The sequence below is a fragment of the Gopherus flavomarginatus genome, chromosome 3 (assembly GCF_025201925.1).
Source record: "Gopherus flavomarginatus isolate rGopFla2 chromosome 3, rGopFla2.mat.asm, whole genome shotgun sequence".
Classification (NCBI taxonomy): domain Eukaryota; kingdom Metazoa; phylum Chordata; order Testudines; family Testudinidae; genus Gopherus; species Gopherus flavomarginatus.
The window spans coordinates 125592775-125612609 of NC_066619.1; the positions used below are offsets into that span (position 1 = coordinate 125592775).

The window sequence follows — 19835 nt, forward strand, 5'->3', positions numbered from 1 at the left end:
ATTCAGCAGTCTGGCCACACACCTCAAGGCAGGAGCATGCACAAGACTCAGCTGGATTTGGGTCAGCTGCCGTTTGCTCACTCTAGGACGTTCCAGTCCATCAGGGGATAATGCTGGGGGAGGTGGGTCCACAGCCCGCCCACCCGCTCTGTCTGTATAAAAAATAATGGTCTCAAACGCAGAGCGCAGTTGGTGGCTTTTTTCCCCATGGCTCCAGTTTGGGGGGGGGGGTCTCCTGGGTAGCGCGGCGTGTCGTCCCACCTTACTTTACATTTTAGACATTGTAAACAGGCACTGAGTGGAACAGAGCATCCAGCAGCAGGCTCAGCTCTGCATTCTCCACCCCAGAATCTCGGGGCGGCTCTCGGAGTTGCAATGGGAACTGATTTTATAGAATCCGACTCCAGTACGTGCAGCGCTAATGGGTTCCACTGCCAGGGGTTCCTCTGCAGCTTCCAGAGAACTGAACACCTCAAGGCGGCAGCAGCAGCAGCGTAGTATAACCCCAAACCAGCTACCCCGACCAATAACTTGTAACAAATCTAAACTAGCCCCCGTTCAGCAGTTAGTGTAACCCCGCAACTGCCTTGAAACCGCTGAAGGCAGCAACTTACTAAGTAGAAGGCAGCATGTTCCTGAAACTCCCCTCCCCTTCTCGCTGTAGCCACGCCCCTGGGACTAGGCAGGGGCAGAATGGGAGTGTGACCACAGGGCATTAGGCACTGCGTCATATGGACCAGCTCAGCGCAGGGTTAGACAACACTAAACACGGCTGTGGCCTCTGCTGAAAAGGCCGCCCTCCATTAGACAACTCAGGCACTTGGACCGTCCAGCGCAAGCCTCTAACAGCAACCCCAGCGTACAGATTTCACCCAGCAGTGACCTCCAGCAGGGCTGGAAGCTGAGCCATGACACCACTTCAAAAAGCAAAGCCTCCCCTCTATCTGCAAACCAGCCCAAGGGTGCGGGGGTCATTTTGTGTGGCGGCACTGCTAGAATTTGGAGGGAGGGCTAGGAGAGAGAACCCTGGGGGAATGCTGCATCAAAAAATTAAAAATTCTGCACACAGTATTTGAAAAGTCTGCAAAATTCTGCACATTTTATTTGTCAAAATAACACACACCTACCAAGTTTCCATTATTTTGGTAATTTATTTCAATATAGGTGTCAGCAAGTATGTCTGTAACAATATGGACACTAAAAAAGATTCAGGAAATGTTTTTTGACAAATAGGTGCCTTATTAAGCCTATAAATACAGACCTCTGTGTAATAATTCATTTAAACTGCAGTACAGAACTGTATTTCTCACCACCACCAGCAACCCCAAAGCAGTGCAAAGGCTTGGGGGAGTTAGGGGTAACAGAGGAGCTGAGGGAAGTAATTGCTGGGAAGGGGCCTGAGTGTGAATTTGGGGGTATTGCTGGGTGTGGGTGGGAGAAGTATGGAACAAGTTTTTTTGAGGGGGACAGGGAGATTGTTAGGGAGGCTCTGCTGTGCAGCTCCTGGGTGCTCCCATTCAGTCAGGCACATCTGCCTGTCCCCATAGGGCCATGCACCCCCAACTCCATGTGTCCTTCCACCCCTCTGTCTCTATACCCCACTCCCGTGTCCCTGCACCCCCACCCCACATGTCCCTGTGCCCCCAGAGTTACCCCTCATTCCCACATGTCCCTGTGCCCCACACCTCCACACAGCTACCCCATACCCCCATATGTCTCTGCACCCCCACCCCATGTGTCCCTGTGCCCCCACTCAGCTACCTCCTTACCCCCATGTGTGTCTACACCCCACAACCCCAGGGGGCCCTGTGCCTCGATGCAGATACCCCTCATCCCTATGTGTCCCTGCACCTCCTCCCCTGTGTCCCTCAGGGCCCTGCACCTCCACTCCCATTTAGCCCCTGCCCCAGTCTGTCCTCCCTCAATATCCCTTATGAACCTGTCTGTGACACACACACCACCAGCAGCCCCATATGCCCCACACTCTGTCTCTTTCCTTCCCCCTCTAACCTCTCATACCCTGTTTCCTGACCTGGCCCCATGGGCATGGTGCTACCTTCTCTTCCCTATCAGCAGCTGGGGCTGGCCCTGGAGCAGCTGTTTGGGTCTAGTGCCACAGTGGCCCCTGGTAGGCAAAAGGCATAACGTCAGCAAATTTCCCTCACAAGTTATTTACTGCAGGGGAAAAAAAATTCCTCTTGGCCCATGAATGCTGCATATGTGCACAATTCCCCCAGGCATAAACATTGCAGCCAGCAATAGCACCTGCAGCTGTTCTGTACTATTTGTTAGCTAAGTCTTTAAATACTTTGGGCGCAAACTCTCAGTTACATTAAGGCCCCATTCACATCCCTGGCCACATAAAGGAGTCCTAGGGTGTGGCTGCACAGCAGCTGTGGGTGTTATTTGCCGCTCATGTACACATACCTGCACTTTAGAAAACAGCAGAGAAAGGATGCCCCAGGGTGGGTTTCAGAAGCATGCCTGCCTGGCCCACTGCCCATGTACACTCACTTATGTAGCCTACACAGAAACTCATGCTGCAGCATCCTCACTTCTACTTTTAGTGAGCTAGGTAGAGTAAGCTAGTGCTGGTACATTGCGGCAAGCTGCAGCGCACAGCACCTCCTGGAATGAGACTCAGGCCTTCTAAATCTAGTTTTGGTGTTTTTTACCCCATTTAAGTGTGGGGAAGGGGGAGAAGTGTGTTCAACAAAAGTAGGTAGCAACAGCACTGCATGAGCTAGCAAACTTCCCTTTATACTTAAAAACATTTATGCTTCCTTTGTTCCTGGACTATATCCTGGCAGTATAACACATCACAGCTTTCAGAAGGTGAATAGGTAAAGTGGGGTGACAGTATTGATTTGGGGCATCTTCCCTGCAAGAACTGTTTTCATCCTACTGAATGTTTCAAGAGGGCAGCCATCAATGGTTAGTGGTGGGGTAGGGGAAATCCAAGAATAAATATTCTATTATGACATTAATTAGATGTTAACAGGAGCGGCGCCACAGCTTCTGGCACCCTAGGCAGAATTTGTGGGGCGGCATTTTGTGCGCTCCCCATGGGGCTCGTGGGAGCTTCTGGTTCCACTCTCATCGCGCTGCCGAAGAAGGACCCTCCGCCGAAATGCCACAGGCAACAGCGGTAGTCATTGAGCTGCTCGATTGCCTGCCACTGTTTTCCGCGGCACATTGGCAGAAGGTCCTTTGGCGGCACGACGGGAGCAGAACTGATGCTCCTATGGGGAGCGCACAAAATGCCACCCCTCGAATCCTGGAGCCCTAGGCAACCACCTAGGGTAGCTTAATGGAAGCGCCGGCCCTGGATGTTAAGTAGCAGAAATATGAGTGGAGCATTACAAGAGAAACTTTCCTAAATAAGAGCACTGTGTTTTACCTGTGAAAAGATCAGTCCAGTTAACTGCTACACTGGTGTAATTAACTACTTTAACCCCACATTGCTTACTTGTCATTAACATGACAGTCAAAACCTTAAGGGATTTTTGTACATCTTCTCCCTGCCCCAAGAGGAACTGGTAGTACAGTAGTGCAGACATTTCCAAAACACTAACAGAACATCAGCAAGAAATGACAAGTTCTCTGTATTTGAAGCCCAGGGATGACCCTTGTTTTCCAGCAATACACCAGTGAGGTAGAATGTATGAAACTGATGAGCTCCTTATGCCATGTAAGCCACATTTCTCTGTACACAAGCTACGCTGATGCCTCTGCTTGAAATAACGAGGGAGGAGTTTGCTTCCTTTGGCTGTGCAGCCCATTAACATCACAGAATAAAGAGTCTTCTTGCGTGTTGCTAAGCAGATGCATTTTCCATCATAGAGCTGTTTCCTGGAGAACGTAGCCTTTTCCAGGCGGAACTCCAGCTTTCAATGCTTCTGGCCAGTTCTGGGTCTCATAGTAAGTTGATAAGGCATCAAAGACTGTCAAAAAGAGTGATCAAGATCAGTCTAAATACAGCAATCACTGAAAATCTGGGCTTGTTTGTCACTGTTTAGAACAACAAAGGCTGGAACAGCTGACAGCAGCCAGGCATCGTTGCTATTGTTTAGAATCTGATGGGCAGGCAACCTAGGAAACTCGTTTGTCACGTATCGGTAGCTAAAGATCAATGGCATTAGGAAATTCTGCCTTCTAGCTGACAGCCATGCTGACCTCCTGTCAAGCCACCATGGATCAACTACAGCTTCCTGGAAAAGCAGAACATACCAGGGCCTCTCCCCTAAGAACAGCTTCTCCGGTCACACTTCTGTGTTTCCTGACGCTGCTCTTCACATTTTGTAACTTTAAGGTGAACACTTTCACATTTATTGAACTTGGGCCAACTTTTCACACTTGGGTGCCTCAAGATAGCGGTGTGATCCGGAGCATTAGGAAAAACCATCAGGCCTCCTTCAGCAGGTGCCTACAGTGGGCAAAGCTTCTGGCACTCGTGTTTGAGAACCTTGGCATTCCCATTTAAGGCAAGCTGATGCGAGTACTACTTCCTGTGCCTGCATCTACCCCTCACTGATTAGACCATCTTAGACTTGTGTCTTCTGATGCATTCAGCAAATAGGCAGTATTTTGGGTGCTCCTCTTCATTATCCTTTCCTCCTCACACCACACCTTCATTGCAACATATATGGACAGCACCAGGGGGTTCCCCAATACAGCAACCCTACTGAGATGTGCAAGGCAGCTCCGAACTCAGCTGCTCGCCTGAGCAGCAGCAATACATGTGTTTTGGTAAGAGGGAGAGGGGAATTTTGGGCTCAAGGGATAATGGTAACTCGTTTTCCCACTCTGCTGCAATTACTGCCCTCAGTCCTTCATGAGTCAGGGAGCAGTTCTCCAGCCTGAATACCGCACTGATCAGCAGCAGCCAGTGCATAGACACAAGCTGGCCCAGGTGTAACAGAGCTTGGCTTCGGACTAGTACTTAGCAAATAGGGTTTGCTTTGCTGAGCTAACGATCAGTGGCACTTCTGCTGGCAATGCTAATGTGAGCAGGCCCTGCCACTGAACTAGCCTTCCAGCAGAGTCAGGGGCCACATACCCATGTTAAGGCTGAGGGCCGGGAAACTTCCACCCTGCTATACCTGTGCAGAAGACAAACTGGAATCTAGGCCCCATCACACACACAGCCATGTCTCCCCTTCTTTTGTTGTTCTAGTCCAATGAACGCTGGGGCCTGAACTTTCCTCCCTGCTCCCTGGCCCGTGATTGAGACCATGGTGTAGAGCTCTGGCCTGTAGCTGCATTCAGGCAATAACCAGCCTGAGAGCCATACCTTGATTGATTGCTAACGTCTCCGAATGATAGTTCTTCACGTTGGCGTTCTTCACCATGTACTCGGCAATGGGCAGCCGAGCTGTCTGCAAGGAGTGCTCCTGTGCCTTCTGCAAGGTCAGTTTCTGGAAGTCAAAGTAAGAGATGATGTACACGCACGCACCCTGACCTTTTTCAGTCGGATGGCCTCGTAACACACACATTGCCCTTTGCTTAGGAGGGGCTGGGTGTGTGGGAGACAGGCCCATGCCCTCCAGGGCTGGGTAAAACCAATTAAGACAGACTGGAGCTGTCCCTGCTACATCCCTCCATTCCCCATGGAAATTGCCACCCCAGAACAGACCGGGGCACCGTTTTGTACGTTTTGTAACTTTAAGGTGAACACTTTCACATTTATTGAACTTGGGCCAACTTTTCACACTTGGGTGCCTCAAGATAGCGGTGTGATCCGGAGCATTAGGAAAAACGATCAGGCCTCCTTCAGCAGGTGCCTACAGTGGGCAACTGCAACAGGCAGTTCCGGAACAACATGCCCCCCGGGGAAGTTCCTTTCCAGCCCCCAAGGGGCAGAGGTTAGCTCATCCCTGAAGCATGAACACTGATCTCCCTCCTGGAAGGTTGCGAGGGGGACTGCCAGCCACACACAAGCAATGGGCAGGCCGCTGCCTGGAAGGCCATTCAGGACAATAATCTCCTGCCAGTTCCCATCCCGTTTCTACCCTCCCTCCCCCACCCCGACCTGGCAGAAGGTGAATGAGTGGAAACAGATGGACACTGGAATCCATTCTTCTTTGATCGCTCTCCAGCTGAGGCTAGACCTGTGTTTGGTGTAGGGGACAAGTTCTGTTGCCTTGTCTGTGGCACCTAGTGGGAGTGGCTCTCTGTTTGGCTCCTTCCTCTCAGGGAAATCCCCTCAGCCAGTTCATTCCCTCCCTGGGGGCCAGCCGGGTGGGGGCTCGGGCAGGGTCCCAACCTGCCATTCCCCCTGCTCAAGGCCTGTACGAAGCCATGAGCACAGCCCGAGTCAGTCTGAGCAGCCATGTGCTGGGGGACTCAGCTCTGTCTCCCTGGAATCAGCAGCCTCCTGGTGCTCCCAGAGCCTCACAGACAGGAAAGGAAGGAGGCAGTAGGCCAGAAGCGATGCTTGTCAGCAGTGGAGGAATGGACGGCGTGGACATCTGCACCAGCTAGTGAGGGTGTATTTTCCACTGACACCACATGATCCACGGGGATCCATCCTTGCACCTGGATTCCCAGATAGCAGCAGTAACTGGCAGTTCCTGTCACTACCTACCACAGGCCAGGAGCCTGCAGACATTCCTCCCAAGCACGGCTCCTGCATCTAGGTGTTTGTTGCCTCCAGGCTAGACTGCTGCATGCACTCTACACAGGGGTAGGCCCTCAAAAATAGTTAAGTCCCTAATGCCCACTGCCTTCACTGGGGGTTAGGGGCCTACATACTCTGATGGCGTGGGCCTCATGGATGACCTTTAAATTGTGATTTGTCTGGGCCCTGCCCGTCGCCTACACCCCGCACATCTGTCACCTAGACCCTGGCCCAAGAGTGCCCCTCAGCTGGGAGAGACATGCTGTCAGAACCTGGGTTTAGCACCTCCAGGACAGGGGCAATGGGGAGCATCCTCCACCTATGGACTCCACGCCCCTTGGAAGGCACCACATTTAAAATCTCCAGGTACGAGGCGAGACATTTATTCGAGTTTGGTGCCAGATGCTATGGAACTTACAACATCACACGCTTGAAACACTTTAACGCTGAGAGCCAGCGGCTTTCTAAACCACTGACTTATCTAGCCTCTGGTAATTTGCGTCGCCAAAGATGTCTGACGGTGGGAACTGTATGGCCCCAAACCTACAGAGGGATGGAGCCGTTCGCCCCTGGGACTCTTCGTGGTGCAGGGGTCCATGCTAGCATATCTGACTCAGGAGGGAGCCTCAGAGATTAAGAGAGATGGCATGGCTGGAAGTCACCAAACTTATGTTCATGATATAGTTTTGTGACCATACATTAGGAATCGTTTGCAATAACCTGATCACACTGCTAGTGAAGAGGAGAAAACTGCATGACTTCCGGCATCATTTCCTGCCAGGGGCTCCACTAGTGCTGGCTGAAGGTGCCATGGGATTTTGTAAGTGTTCGGTGCAGCTTCCACCAAGAACTCACCTTCTGAATGCTTTCATCCACGAGGCCGCCGAGGACATACACTCTGCGGGGGGCAATGTCCTGCAGAGCTAGAAAGTGCCACAGTTAAACAGAACACTAGGCCGGGTAGCAGTAGCCGATCTACTGTAGAGGAGTGATTGGCTCAAACTGTTCTCTCTGCACAAGCTAGGCCCCATGTGCTCCAGGAAGCTGGGGCCATGGAGTATGCTGCAGAAGCAACCCCGTGCCCCAGAATTGTGCGCCGTACCCTAAGCTTGTATTGGAGGACAGGGTCTAACCCTAATGGTTACCAAGGAAACCGTCAAAACATGAACATCTGCCTGAGTCTGCAGAGAGCCTGAAACAACCACTCAGAGGTGGGCTGAAAATGGAGAAATCTGAAGATGCAAATTGCAATGGCAATGCTTGTTAACTCTTTCACTGCTGATCACTTTGACTTGCAGCTTGTATGCTTACCCTACAATGCCAGAGAGCCAAGCCTCACCACATGCCAAAGGCCCCAACTGTATCTACCAAAGTTTCCTGCACCCACCCTTCAACAGCTTCCATAGACCCGATCCACACTTCCACTACGAAATTCTGCATCAAGCTGTCAGTTAAAAATAGAGGAGCAGCATATAATACATTCAGCAGCAAGCCACAAAGGCGATGCTGCAGCGACGGTTTTATTTTCATATTTAATTCAGTAAAACCCTCTCTAAGATAGATCTGAAACAGCCACGGAATTTCCAGCCTGCTGTTCTGGAGTACTGCAAAGTGCAGGGTTCTAACCACACAGCACATGGGTCAAGACACTGATATTAATGGGAGTTAGGCATCTAAATACCTTCAAGGATCTGGGGCTAAAACTTTCAGTCACTGCTGGGACATTTTGAGCATTGATTAGTGTAGATCAGATCCAGATGAGATCCCAGCTACACCAGTTAGGAACTGATCTGTCTGAAGTAGTTTTAAACATGGTTTAAGAAAAGCTTTCAAACCAAGCCAATCTTGGGTCAATTTTTTTTTTCAATAAATACTAGATTTTAACAACCTGAGTTCTCTCCCGCCACAGCTCCCTCAAACAAGCAAAGGACTCACCATTCTCAGAGTCAGGAGTGAGGTAGACAATCGTCTCTAAAGGAAATAGGTCAAGGTAACTTTCTGGAGTGGTATCCATCTGAAAAATGCAAAGGGAGAACACGCATGTGAAATAGACAAGAAGTATCTTCAGCTAGAGTCCAATACCGTTCTCAGACATGAAGCATATCAGAATTGGTCAGGCCTCTGGGTCATTCAGTCCCACAAGGGTAAGATATTTTTCAGAAGAAACTAACATTCCACATCTATAAATACCACTGGTAATTTTCAAGTTTTGTTAAATTCTTTCCTAAGCAAAATTAGCAGACATATTGAAGGAAAGAGATTAGCAATAATCCTAACTAACTAACTTCACTGCCTCTGTTGAGAATTAGAATATCGTCCATGATTAGTTATCGCAAAGTCATGCATTTTTCCCCTTTAACTGCCCAGTTTGTGAAGTTTATTAGTGGGAATAGAGCTCAGTTGTATCCAGGGGTCAGATCTCCATGGTGCCAAGTGCTGTGTACACACACAAGACAAAAAGATGGTCCCTGCCCTAAAGAGCTTAGTGGGCTTGAGTCATTCCTCAGTTGCTCTGGCTTTTTCCCATGGAGACGGTGGCTGAGGGATCTGAGTTTTATTCCCACAGACCAGCCGTGTGACTACTTGTAGGGCAAGCCATGTAGCCCAAAATTTCTCATCAACTGCTCCTCTATAATTCCACCAATGGCAACGGAGTTTACCAGGTGCCACTATCTGAAGACAGGGTTACACAGATTTACCTAAGGTCATAGTTTGGCCTACAAAGCCTTAACTACGTCTGACCTTGGGTGCAGAAGAAAAAACCCAGCTTGACTCTGACATTCTAGGCTGAGGTTGCAGGGCTGGCTGTTAGGAAAAGCCTCGTTTTATTTGTGAGCTGGACAAGTCTGATATGAAGTCCAAGATCCAACAACCATGGAACACCCCTCTTGCTGCAGGCCATATTCCAAATATAATCACACATGAAGCCAAACCTCAGTTAGCAATGAAAACGGAACACGTGAATTGACACAGTGGGTCAGATCCAGGTTCCATCACACCCAGGATCTTGTCTCTACCAGGGGCCAGCACCAGATGCATCAAAGGAAGGTGCAAACACCACACATCTGCCCAAAAAACCAAACCAAACCAAAAAAAATAAAATAAAAGTGTCTCGCCAATGCAGCAGGGGCTGTCTTTTTGTTCTGTGTTCACACAGCACCAACCACAATGGGGCCCTGGGCCACGGCTGAGGCTGCTAGACGCTTCAGCAATGCAAATAATTAATAATAATAATAATTTCCATATCATCTGCAGCAGCTCTTGTCACGTTATTGATTTGAACTGGGACCGTATAGAACATGGTTGCAACCAAAGTCCTGTAGTGGCACCAAATCTTGTATAAAGGGGGTCAAATGAGGTGTCTAAGACAGGGTTATGGGTTGCTGGTCATGATTATGCTGTCTGTAGGTGTGTATCAGTTTTGTAGTTGACGTTATGAATATTGGCTCTGTACTGTCTGTATTTCAGACTTATGCTATGCTTCTGGGAAACATCCCAGACAAGTTGGTGTTACCTCTGTCTAGCCTGCTTGAGGGCCCATTAAGGACCATCAGCTATATAATTGACCCATGGAGAGAAGGCAGATACACCTTGTAACTCAGCAAAGTATGCAGGGACTTGCCCATGTGACTCCAGACTCCATTTTGCTGTAATTTTCCACAGTAAGAACAAAGAAGTGTTCTTACACCTGGAAAAGCCTATAAAAGGCTGATGCTTCATCTCCATCTTGTCTTCAATCCTGCTTCTTATCTCTGGAGGGACTTTGCTACAAACAGAAGCTCTGAACAAAGGACTGAATGACCCATCCCAGCTGTGGACGTTCCAGAGACTTGATTTGAACCTGCAGTTTATTTCATCACTGCTACAAGCCTGAACTAAGAACTTTGCCATTACTGTATGTAATTGATTCCATTTAACCAATTCTAGCTCTCATCTATATCTTTTTCCTTTTATGAATAAACCTTTAGATTTTAAATTCTAAAGGACTGGCAACAGCATGATTTGTGGGTAAGATCTGACCTGTATATTGACATGGGTCTGGGGCTTGGTTGTTTGGGATCGAGAGAACCTTTTTTTCTTTTACTGGGGTGTTGGTTTTCATAATCATTGATCCCCATGACGAGTGGCACTGGTGGCGATACTGGGAAACTGGAGTGTCTAAGGGAATTGCTTGTGTGACTTGTGGTTAGCCAATGGGATGAGAGCAAAGTCCTCTTTGTCTGGTTAGTTTGGTTTGCCTTAGAGGTGGAAAAACCCCAGCCTTGGGCTGTAACTGCTCTGCTTTAAGCAATATGTCCTGAATTGGCACTCTCAGTTGGGTCCCACCAGAACCAGCATCGTTACAGCTCTACACTCAGTTTATGATCCCACTGAGTGTAATTCACTCTTGTTTCATTGGCTTTGAATAAGACACTTGTCTCGAAGTTCAAACACAGCTGCTATGTTCATATGAGGGGCATACGAAAAGGTACAACGAAGAAGGGAAAGATTCTAGCTTGTGTTACTGCATTTTAAAAAACAGTCTTTTACATTATATAAATATGAGTCACAGGAGTAACATGTTTTACTGTGTACAAGGGGGCAGTCGCCACAGTCTTGTAGAATTCACTCTCGTCAGTTACTTTTACGATACTTACGAGGTAATTGGAAAACCCATCGTTCATTCGTAAGCACTCTTCAGAAATAGGACTGCCTGCCACAAATCCAGTAAGGCAAATCCAAAACGGCTTTCCAGCTTTCTTGTTGGAACCATACAGCCTCCTTATCTGAGCGGCAAGGCGACTTATTTCCTTCCAAGAGAGAACAAACATCTGCACACAACTGGCCCAGATGGGTACAGGCTCAGAGCTAAGGGCACCACTTCCTCCCACCTCAGGCCCAGCGTGGAGATCTCCCATCACAGCACAGGTCCGGCCCAGCCCAGCCCAGCTTCGAGTGCAGACGCTGAGGAGGTGGCCGAGCTCCTGGACTAGCGGGTGTTTTAAACATAAGCGCCAACTTTCCCAGGCACCGGCAAGTGCTCGAGCCCCTCCTGGCCCCACCCTGACTCCACCCTTACCCTGCCCCCATTCCAGCTCCTTCCCCAAAGTCCCTGCCCCACCTGCACCCCCTCCCTGCCCCTATTGGATCCCCTTCCCCAAATCCCCACCCCTGCACCGCCTCTTCCCCGAGCACACCGTGTTCCCCTTCCTCCCCCCTCACTCCCAGCCGCGCGGGGGCGGAAATCGGGCACGCAGCACACTCAGGGGAGGAGGCAGCGGCGGAGTGGAGGTGAGGTGGGCACGGGGCCATGGAGCTGCCGGTAGGTGCAGAGCACCCACCAATTTTTCCCCTGTGGGTGCTCCAGCCCCAGAGCACCCACAGAGTCGGCACCCATGGTTTTAAAGGCCATTTTTCATGAGGGACAGTGGAGATTTATGCTGGGCAGGAAGAGTGGGGTAACCGAGGCTCTGTTCTGCCCTTGGCCTTTGGGTTCCCTTCCTGTGCGCTGTGTTTCGGGGAGAGAGCGTGCCAAGGGCAGGGGCACACTGCCTGGGTACAAAGCAGGCCAAGGACAGAAAGGTCAATCAGATACTCCCATCCCCCATACAATCTAGCTCTGATCTCATTGGTTATTTAAAAGGAAACACCCTGGTTGTGTAGCAGACAAGCTTCAATAGCGGAAGCAAAAAAGAATCACTTGTCAAAAATGGATACATACAAATGAATTGTTCTTACCAGCCAGGCCCCAATCCCACAATGGGACCCGCTGGCTTGGCCCTGTGCAATGGGACCTACTGGCGCAGGGTCTCTGCTAAATACCTCCCCCTGAGCTCAGGGAGGTGCCTATGCTGGCAGACCTCATTGTAAGATTTCTCCCCAAGAGGCTCATAAGCACTAGGGAGAGTTAGCGGTTGCAGAGCATACCTTCTGTGTCATGTGGCTGGTCATACTCAGATCTATACACAGCCAGGGTGCTGCCTCTTTGGCTGCCAGAAGCCGCTCCTTGGCGATCGCTTTTAAAACACGTTTGCTGTGCTGATGAGCAATGCCTGGAACGCAGAGCAGAGAGAGAGAGAGAGAGAGAGAGACGGGAGGGGAAGTGTTAGGGGGAGTCAGGGAGAGAGAGGGAATTCAATCGCTGAAATAATGCAAGTGCCTGTAACGTTGCCTTAAATCCCGGGCCCCAGTATTCTTGTTGGGGTCCTCAGAGGCGGACTGGCAGATGGGCTTTTTTCCATTTCCCTGCTTGGGTTCCCCACTCCCCCAATGGCCCCTCCCCCACAGATCTGTTGGTGTAGGGGCAGGAGGGTCTCCGTTGGTCACATCCCCTGGTGAGGTACTTGCAGTAGAGAGAGGGACATATTAATGCTGTTGAACAAGGCACTGGCCAGACCTCTTGCGTAACATGAATTCTGCTCACCCGTGCTCCAGGGAGACCAATTCAGCCTGGAAGAGGTGGAGAGAAAGGCTGCTAGGCTGATCAGGGGAATGGAGGGCCGATCTCACGAGAGGAGGCTCACAGAGCTTGGCTTGCTCCACCCAGCGAAAGGAAAGCCGGGAGGGGATCCGACTGTTCTCTATAAACACACCAGGGGTAAACACCAGGGAGGGTGAAGAACTACTGAAGCCAAAGGATGAGGCTGTCACAAGAGCCAATGGGGATAAACTGGTCCAGAGTAAATTCAGGCTGGAAATGAGAAGAAGGTTTCTAGCCACCAGTGGGGCGAGAGTCTGGAACAACCTCCCAGCAGGATCCAGGGGGGCAGACAACCTGACTGCTTTCAAAATGGGCCATGACAAGTCCATGAACAAGATTATCCAGTGGGGTTGCCTGGGAGAGCAGGGGACTGGACTCTCTGATCCAGAAGGGCCCTTGCAGTCCTGTGCTCCTTGGGTTCTCAGGGCTGAGCCCCGTGTCATGGAAAGAGAAGAGAAGCTTGGTCTGGCAGTCAGCTGCCTCGCCACGTGATCTCCTCCCACTGAGGGCCATGGCAGGAGCAGAAAAGAGCTGTGGTTACAGAGAGGATCCAGGGATATGCAGCTTTCCTTATCCCCACTGCTTCTCACGTCTGTTCCACACCCCTGAACTACTGTGACCCCCACAAAAAAGGGGGCTGTCTCTCCAGGCTGGGAAATGCTGCCTCAAAGAAACACAAAGGGGATGGTTTGTTGGTCTCAATATGGCCATGCTCGGTCTTAGATCTCAGGGCTTGAAACAGATTTATAACAATGGCTGGTAAACTCTCACTCCAATTTCTTGGTGGCGTCCACACTAAATGATTGTTAAGTTTCAGCTTTTCCTTGAGGAGCTGCTGGCCTCAGAGAGGATTCCTGCTGCAGTAACTGCATGGAAAGAAGCCTCTGAAGAAGGGCCACATACAGATTGCTCCTGAGGAGAAATTTCTCAGATGGGAAAGGCATGACGAGGTGTCCCATTCCTAGACACTTGTACCTGAAGATGTTATCCTGCACTCACTTAAACGTGCGAGTAACTTCACACAGATAAGGATTCCCACTGAAGTACATGGGAACACAGTAACATGAAGTACCTGCCTGCACAACATTAAGAATGTGTGCGCATTAGTCTTTGTAGGCCTTAACCGGCAGGACGTTTCATTTTGACGGTGATCAAAACAACTCCAGATAAAATTTACTTTTTAATAAAGCACAGGCCTCAAAAAAATCAAACAGGCTACTGTTCTAGGAGCTCATATAAGATAGGGTTGTAAAAAGGCAATATCATTGTCTTGTGTTGGATTTAGTTCTATATTACAAGGGGGTTGGGCTCTCTGTGAATGTGCCGAACTCCAGAGGTATTTCTGGACACGATGTTTGGGGGCTGCTTATTTTGAAGCAGTCTTAAAAATGGATTTTTCCTCCCCTCCCACCCCACTCCCCATGTGTTAAAAGCCTGATACTGTGCTGTCAATAAGCAGCAGAATCTTGGAGAACTCCCTCTGAACATCCATGGGCTTGTCTTTACCGCAGGGTTAACTCAAGTCTCATTCACACACACAAATCTGTGAGCAGGGTGGTACTTTCATTTGCAATGGCCAGCAGGACCAGAGGGATAGGCAGCAAGTCAAGTTAACAGTGTCACTCTGTGCAGCTCCAGTGTAACCGCTTTCACTAGAGCTAGGCTAACTGGAGAGGACTGAACTCAAGCGTAGATCATTTGACTTAACGCCACAGTAAAAATAAAACATGGCCCTGGTCTACACTTGAAATTTAGGCTGACATAGCTACATCCCTCATGGGTGTGAAAAATCCACACCCCTGAGCGACCTCACCCTCACTGTAGATGCAACTAGGTGCGTCCTTGGGAAGATGGTGTTCCTACAGTGGTGGAAAAACCCCTTCCATCGGCATATGCCGCATCTACACTACAACACTACAGTGCTGTTGCTATGCCCCATAGTCCCCATAGTGTAGACAAGACCATAGGCTAAGAATCAAAGTCATTAAAACACATTGCCAGATTTATAGGTGCTGTAAGATTTCAGCTGGTGTACAGTTGCTGAACTAACCCCATAGTTTTCAGTTTGCTTGTACCTTTATCTTCAGCGTGTTTAGCTTTTCTCCTCTCTTTTTCCTGTTTTCTCTTTCTCTTCTTCGCCGTAACTATTTTCTCCCAATGCCTCTGTTTCCTCAAAACATTCTTCTTTTAACACAAAAAAGAGAACAAAAGGATCTGAGAAGCTCAACAAGAAGCAAAAGATTTAAAGTGCCGACCTAACCAGTTTTTCTAAACCCCAGACCTAAGTTTGACTCCACTTTCAGAAAAGGATGCCAAGTCTTCAGCTGCAGATTTGTGCACCCATAGCCCTGAATGTGTGCACACAAGCTGAGTAGAGCCCTACCTACCCAATTTGTGCGCACAAATTTAGTTTTTGCTTGTGCAAAATCATGAGTGCAAATAGACAGGCCGGACTGAAGCGTCGTTAAACAACTGGGTCTAAACAACAACATTTAGTGGTGGATTTAAAAAAAAATTGTTTTGAAAAGCATTTTTGTCTTTTAAACTACTCCAGTAACAGTCAAGGAAACAAAGCCACAAATCAAGTCTATTTCTCTTGAGAAGAGCCCACTCCAGCTAAACTTACTTGACTTCCAGGCTGCAAGATGAAGCCTCTACAAATATTTTCTTTGTTCCTGAATGATAGTTCTTGTTTACATCTAGCTCTGACATGCATTTACCAAAGGAACACTGTCAAAATAAACACCATACAGCTAAAAAAACACCTTACTTATCTGGCTCACATCATTAGAACAGAGCTTTGAAAGATCCACTATGCTTCCCGCCCCACTCTCATACTTGCGCTATTTCTTCCCTGCTTTGTATACGTCTCTCAGCCTGGATGATGCAAACAGATTGGTCAGTTTCACAGCCTGGGGACCAATCTCTAGCAGGATGCGGCTGTGTTTGGGTTCCCAGTTCCACTAGCGGGAAAGGTTTACATGGGTTTGTTAAACGAAACATGGGTTGTTAAAGAATATAATTTCTAGTTTCAGTCGTTACTTTTAAGAGATCCAGCATCTAGCTCTGACCTTGTGGGTAATGCTGTTAGGCCCTGATCCTGCCATGGATCTGTACAGGCAGTGCTGCGTGCCCATGCAAACTCCCTGGCTGCAAGGGGCTGCCCATACTGGCCCACTGGCAGGATCGGGGCCTTACCTTATACTGTACGTACCGAGTACCACTTCTCGCTCCCCACAGGAAGGTCCTTCGGGCTGTCACAGCCTGTGTCAATCTGCAGGAGCTGGAAGCTTTCACAGATGCTTTCCCTGTCCCCTCCATCATCCTGCCAGGTGACCTCGCATTCCCATTGTTGATCTGCTCCCCCGACAGGGTCACTCTCCTCTGTGTCATTCTCTGCATGTTTCATCGTTGCTCCGGCACAGTGCAGAGTGGTGGCACTGCACAGAAAGGGAAGGTGATCAGAGTCTAATGGAGACTTTGCATGTTTCATTCAACAGACCATATTGACCCTTCCTAGGCGCAACTCACACCTGGTAGTGGAGGGTGGGGGAGCACAGAAAATCAAGCGGCATTTCCACTGCTGCCCTCCTTCAAGGCTTCTACTGGGGGAAAGCAGCTTTGGTCTGACCCCCAGGAGCCTGCCAGGGAAGGCTGCAGCCCATTCAGGCTGCACCAGCTCTCAAAGGCTCCTCCAGAAAAGGGGAGGTTGTAGGAACCTTGAGCCACCAGGGGACTCTCTGGCCCAGTGTACACAGACCCTGGAGCAAATCTGGCCCCATACATCTTTAAACCCTGCTAGCTGAAAGTATAGGCAGTGGCATAAGCAGCTGTCGAGCAGGGACGAAAGCAAGAAGAGATTTTGTACACTTCATGATTAATGAGCCTACAGGGTCACTAACAATGTGTGACACTCCCAAGGGACAGAGTCTGATGCAGACAGGCTGCAGCAACATGGGATTATTAGAATGTGTATGTGGCACTGGGACATTTCTCTTTAGAGAGGAAGTAAGTAAGTAGGGCAGCAGATTGCAATTGACTAGCAGGTACAAATACAGCATCCCATAATCCAGAGGAACAAACTCATGACACACACAACCCTGCTCAGCTACATCTTCATTCTCCACATTTTTATAATAACGCATAAAAAAAATATTAAAAATAAGGTTCTGACATTTTTTACCAAAAAGCTGTGCAAACTTTTTCAAAACTGAACTGACCCTTCTTTGGAAGGGTGATGGTACTTGATCATTCCCTAGTGCTTAGGTATATCTTATCCCTTTCGGACAGGACTGTGACAGAAACAAAAGTGAAGCTGGCTTAATTGTATCTGTCTCTATTTGGCAAAAGAACTCCAAACACTCCATGCTATAAACTGCACCTGAAAAAGAGCTCGGGGTAGCTCAAAAGAAATTTTTTTTCATTAACAGAAGTTAGTGCAATAAAAGATATTAACTCACCCACCTTCTCTCTCTAATATCCTGGGACCAACATGGCTACAACTACACTGCAAACTACAAATAGCACACACACTGTATGCCAAAAAGAAAAAAAGCCACCAACCCATATTGCTGTTACCCCATCCATCCTTCCCTGCCCTCTTGGTTCAATCATCTATTGCCATCCTGAAATTAAGCTTTTGAAGGCAAGCATTGTATTTCATTGTGTGGCTATTCAGTGCCTAGCATTGTGATCTGAGTGTGACCTCTAGGCACTGCTGTAATAATAATGCCTGCTGAACATGGACAAGCCCATGAAATTCCCAGCATTCCCCTCTCTATTACACATAATGGTCAGATTTTGCAGGCTCAGCTAAACTGCTTTAAATCCAGAGTAACACCACCACAGCCAAAGGAGTAAGGGAGTTAGTGGAGATCTACACTGGTGTAGGAAATCAGAATTGGGCCCCATGACTTTAAAATAAAAATACACATCTGGCCCTCAGCAATTCAGTAGTTACAGTAACAGGCTCTCCAGAACCAGCCATGCGGAGGCAGAGACACCGTTTCACACTCTTTCATTCTTTAAAGTCTGAATGTTTGCTACTCACCAGCCACACTTGGTCCCCTAGTGACAATGCCCAGCGCTCAGGACACAGCCACGCCGTAACAGCACCCGCACCTTTAAAAGTCTTGCGGGCACCAAACTACCCATGTGACGGCTAGACTTAGTCATGTGGCTCAGCCTCAAGGTCCCTTCCTCTGCTGAGCCAACTGCATTCTGGGAGTTGTAGTCCTCATACTCTGAATAGCTAACAGAACGAGCACCCTGGACATCTAACATTGCCGGTTTTAAGCGTGTGAAAGAAGACAGAAGGAGCTGCTCTTGCTCCTCTATGGCTTTTTCTTAACCTGAAAGCAAACCTTTCTCCCCTTTATTAATGTTCTAAACCCTCTTTTCTGTTGGGGAATTTGGGGTCAGAGGGTTTTTGCTTTACATTTTCTTTCCCTAGTTCATATTTCTTGGTATCTATACTTAGTTCAGGTTGTCTGACACTTCCAACTCTAAGCCCCTCTTCTTAGTTGCCTGTAACTTTGCCAAACTTTAAATAACATAAGAAATTAAGAACGGCCGTACCAGGTCAGACCAAAGATCCATCTAGCCCAGTATCTGTCTACCGACAGTAGCCAATGCCAGGTGCCCCAGAGGGAGTGAACTTAACAGGCAATGATCAAGTGATCTCTCTCCTGCCATCCATCTCCATCCTCTGATGAGCAGAGGCTAGGAACATTATTCCTTACCCACCCTGGCTAATAGCCATTTATGGACTTAACTATAAATTTATCCAGTTCTCTTTTAAACACTGTTATTGTCCCAACCTTCACAACCTCCTCAGGTAAGGAGCTCCACAGGTTGACTATGCACTGAGTGAAGAAGAACTTCCTTTTATTTGTTTTAAACCTGCTGCCTATTAATTTCATTTGGTGACACCTAGTTCTTGTATTATGGGAATCAGTAAATAACTCTTCCTTATCCACTTTCTCCACATCACTCATAATTTTATATACCTCTATCATATCCCCCCTTAGTCCTCTCCTCTTTTCCAAGCTGAAGAGTCCTAGCCTCTTTAATCTTTCCTCATATGGGACCCTCTCCAAACTCCTAATCATTTTAGTTGCTCTTTTCTGAACCTTTTCTAGTGCTAGAATACCTTTTTTGAGGTAAGGAGACCACAACTGTACATAGTATTCAAGATGTGGGCATACCACGGATTTATATAAGGGAAATAACATATTCTCAGTCTTATTCTCTATCCCCTTTTCAATGATTCCTAACATCCTGTTTGCTTTTTTGATTGCCACTGCACACTGAGTGGACATCTTCAGAGAACTATCCACAATGACTCCAAGATCTTTTTCCTGACTTCTTGTAGCTAAATTAGCCCCCATCACATTGTATGTATAGTTGGGGTTATTTTTTCCAATGTGCATTACTTTACATTTATCCACATTAAATTTCATTTGCCATTTTGTTGCCCAATCACTTAGTTTTGTGAGATCTTTTTGAAGTTCTTACAATCTGCTTTGGTCTTAACTATCTCGAGTAGTTTAGTATCATCTGCAAACTTTGCCACCTCACTGTTTACCCCTTTCTCCAGATCATTTATGAATAAATTGAATAGGATTGGTCCCAGGACTGATCCTTGGGGAAAACCACTAGTTACTCCTCTCCATTTTGAGAATTTACCATTAATTCCTAACCTTTGTTCCCTGTCTTTTAACCAGTTCTCAATCCATGAAAGGACCTTCCCTTTTA

The 19835-nt window shown here is 48.2% G+C and overlaps 1 protein-coding gene across 4 annotated transcripts; it reads right to left on the reverse strand.

The window, feature by feature from the left end:
- Positions 1-1071: 1071 nt before the first annotated feature.
- TRMT10B (tRNA methyltransferase 10B) lies at positions 1072-18250 on the reverse strand. Of its 4 annotated transcripts, none has more exons than XM_050943198.1 (9): positions 18201-18250; positions 16294-16519; positions 15155-15263; positions 12527-12651; positions 11257-11409; positions 8555-8633; positions 7475-7542; positions 5294-5417; positions 1072-3944 (listed from the first exon to the last, which is right to left on the reverse strand). In XM_050943198.1, the coding sequence occupies exons 2-9, from the start codon at positions 16486-16488 to the stop codon at positions 3838-3840; spliced, it is 960 nt and encodes a 319-aa protein (XP_050799155.1). In that variant the 5' UTR covers positions 16489-16519; positions 18201-18250; the 3' UTR covers positions 1072-3837. The 4 variants fall into 4 exon arrangements, with proteins under 4 accessions (XP_050799155.1, XP_050799156.1, XP_050799154.1 ...); XM_050943199.1 differs by having other exon boundaries at positions 15155-15260; positions 18130-18245; XM_050943197.1 differs by having other exon boundaries at positions 18130-18245.
- Positions 18251-19835: the final 1585 nt, after the last annotated feature.

What these genes read in the sequence shown, in the direction of transcription:
- TRMT10B (XM_050943198.1), bottom strand. Translation starts at nt 16,488, where the DNA reads ATGAAACATGCAGAGAATGACACAGAGGAGAGTGACCCTGTCGGGGGA. An exon ending in CCAGCCACATGACACAGAAG is followed by an intron (nt 11,410 to 12,526) that starts GTATGCTCTGCA and finishes CTCTCTTGGAAG; the next exon opens with GAAATAAGTCGCCTTGCCGC. An exon ending in GACGTTAGCAATCAATCAAG is followed by an intron (nt 3,945 to 5,293) that starts GTATGGCTCTCA and finishes TCTTTTTGACAG; the next exon opens with TCTTTGATGCCTTATCAACT.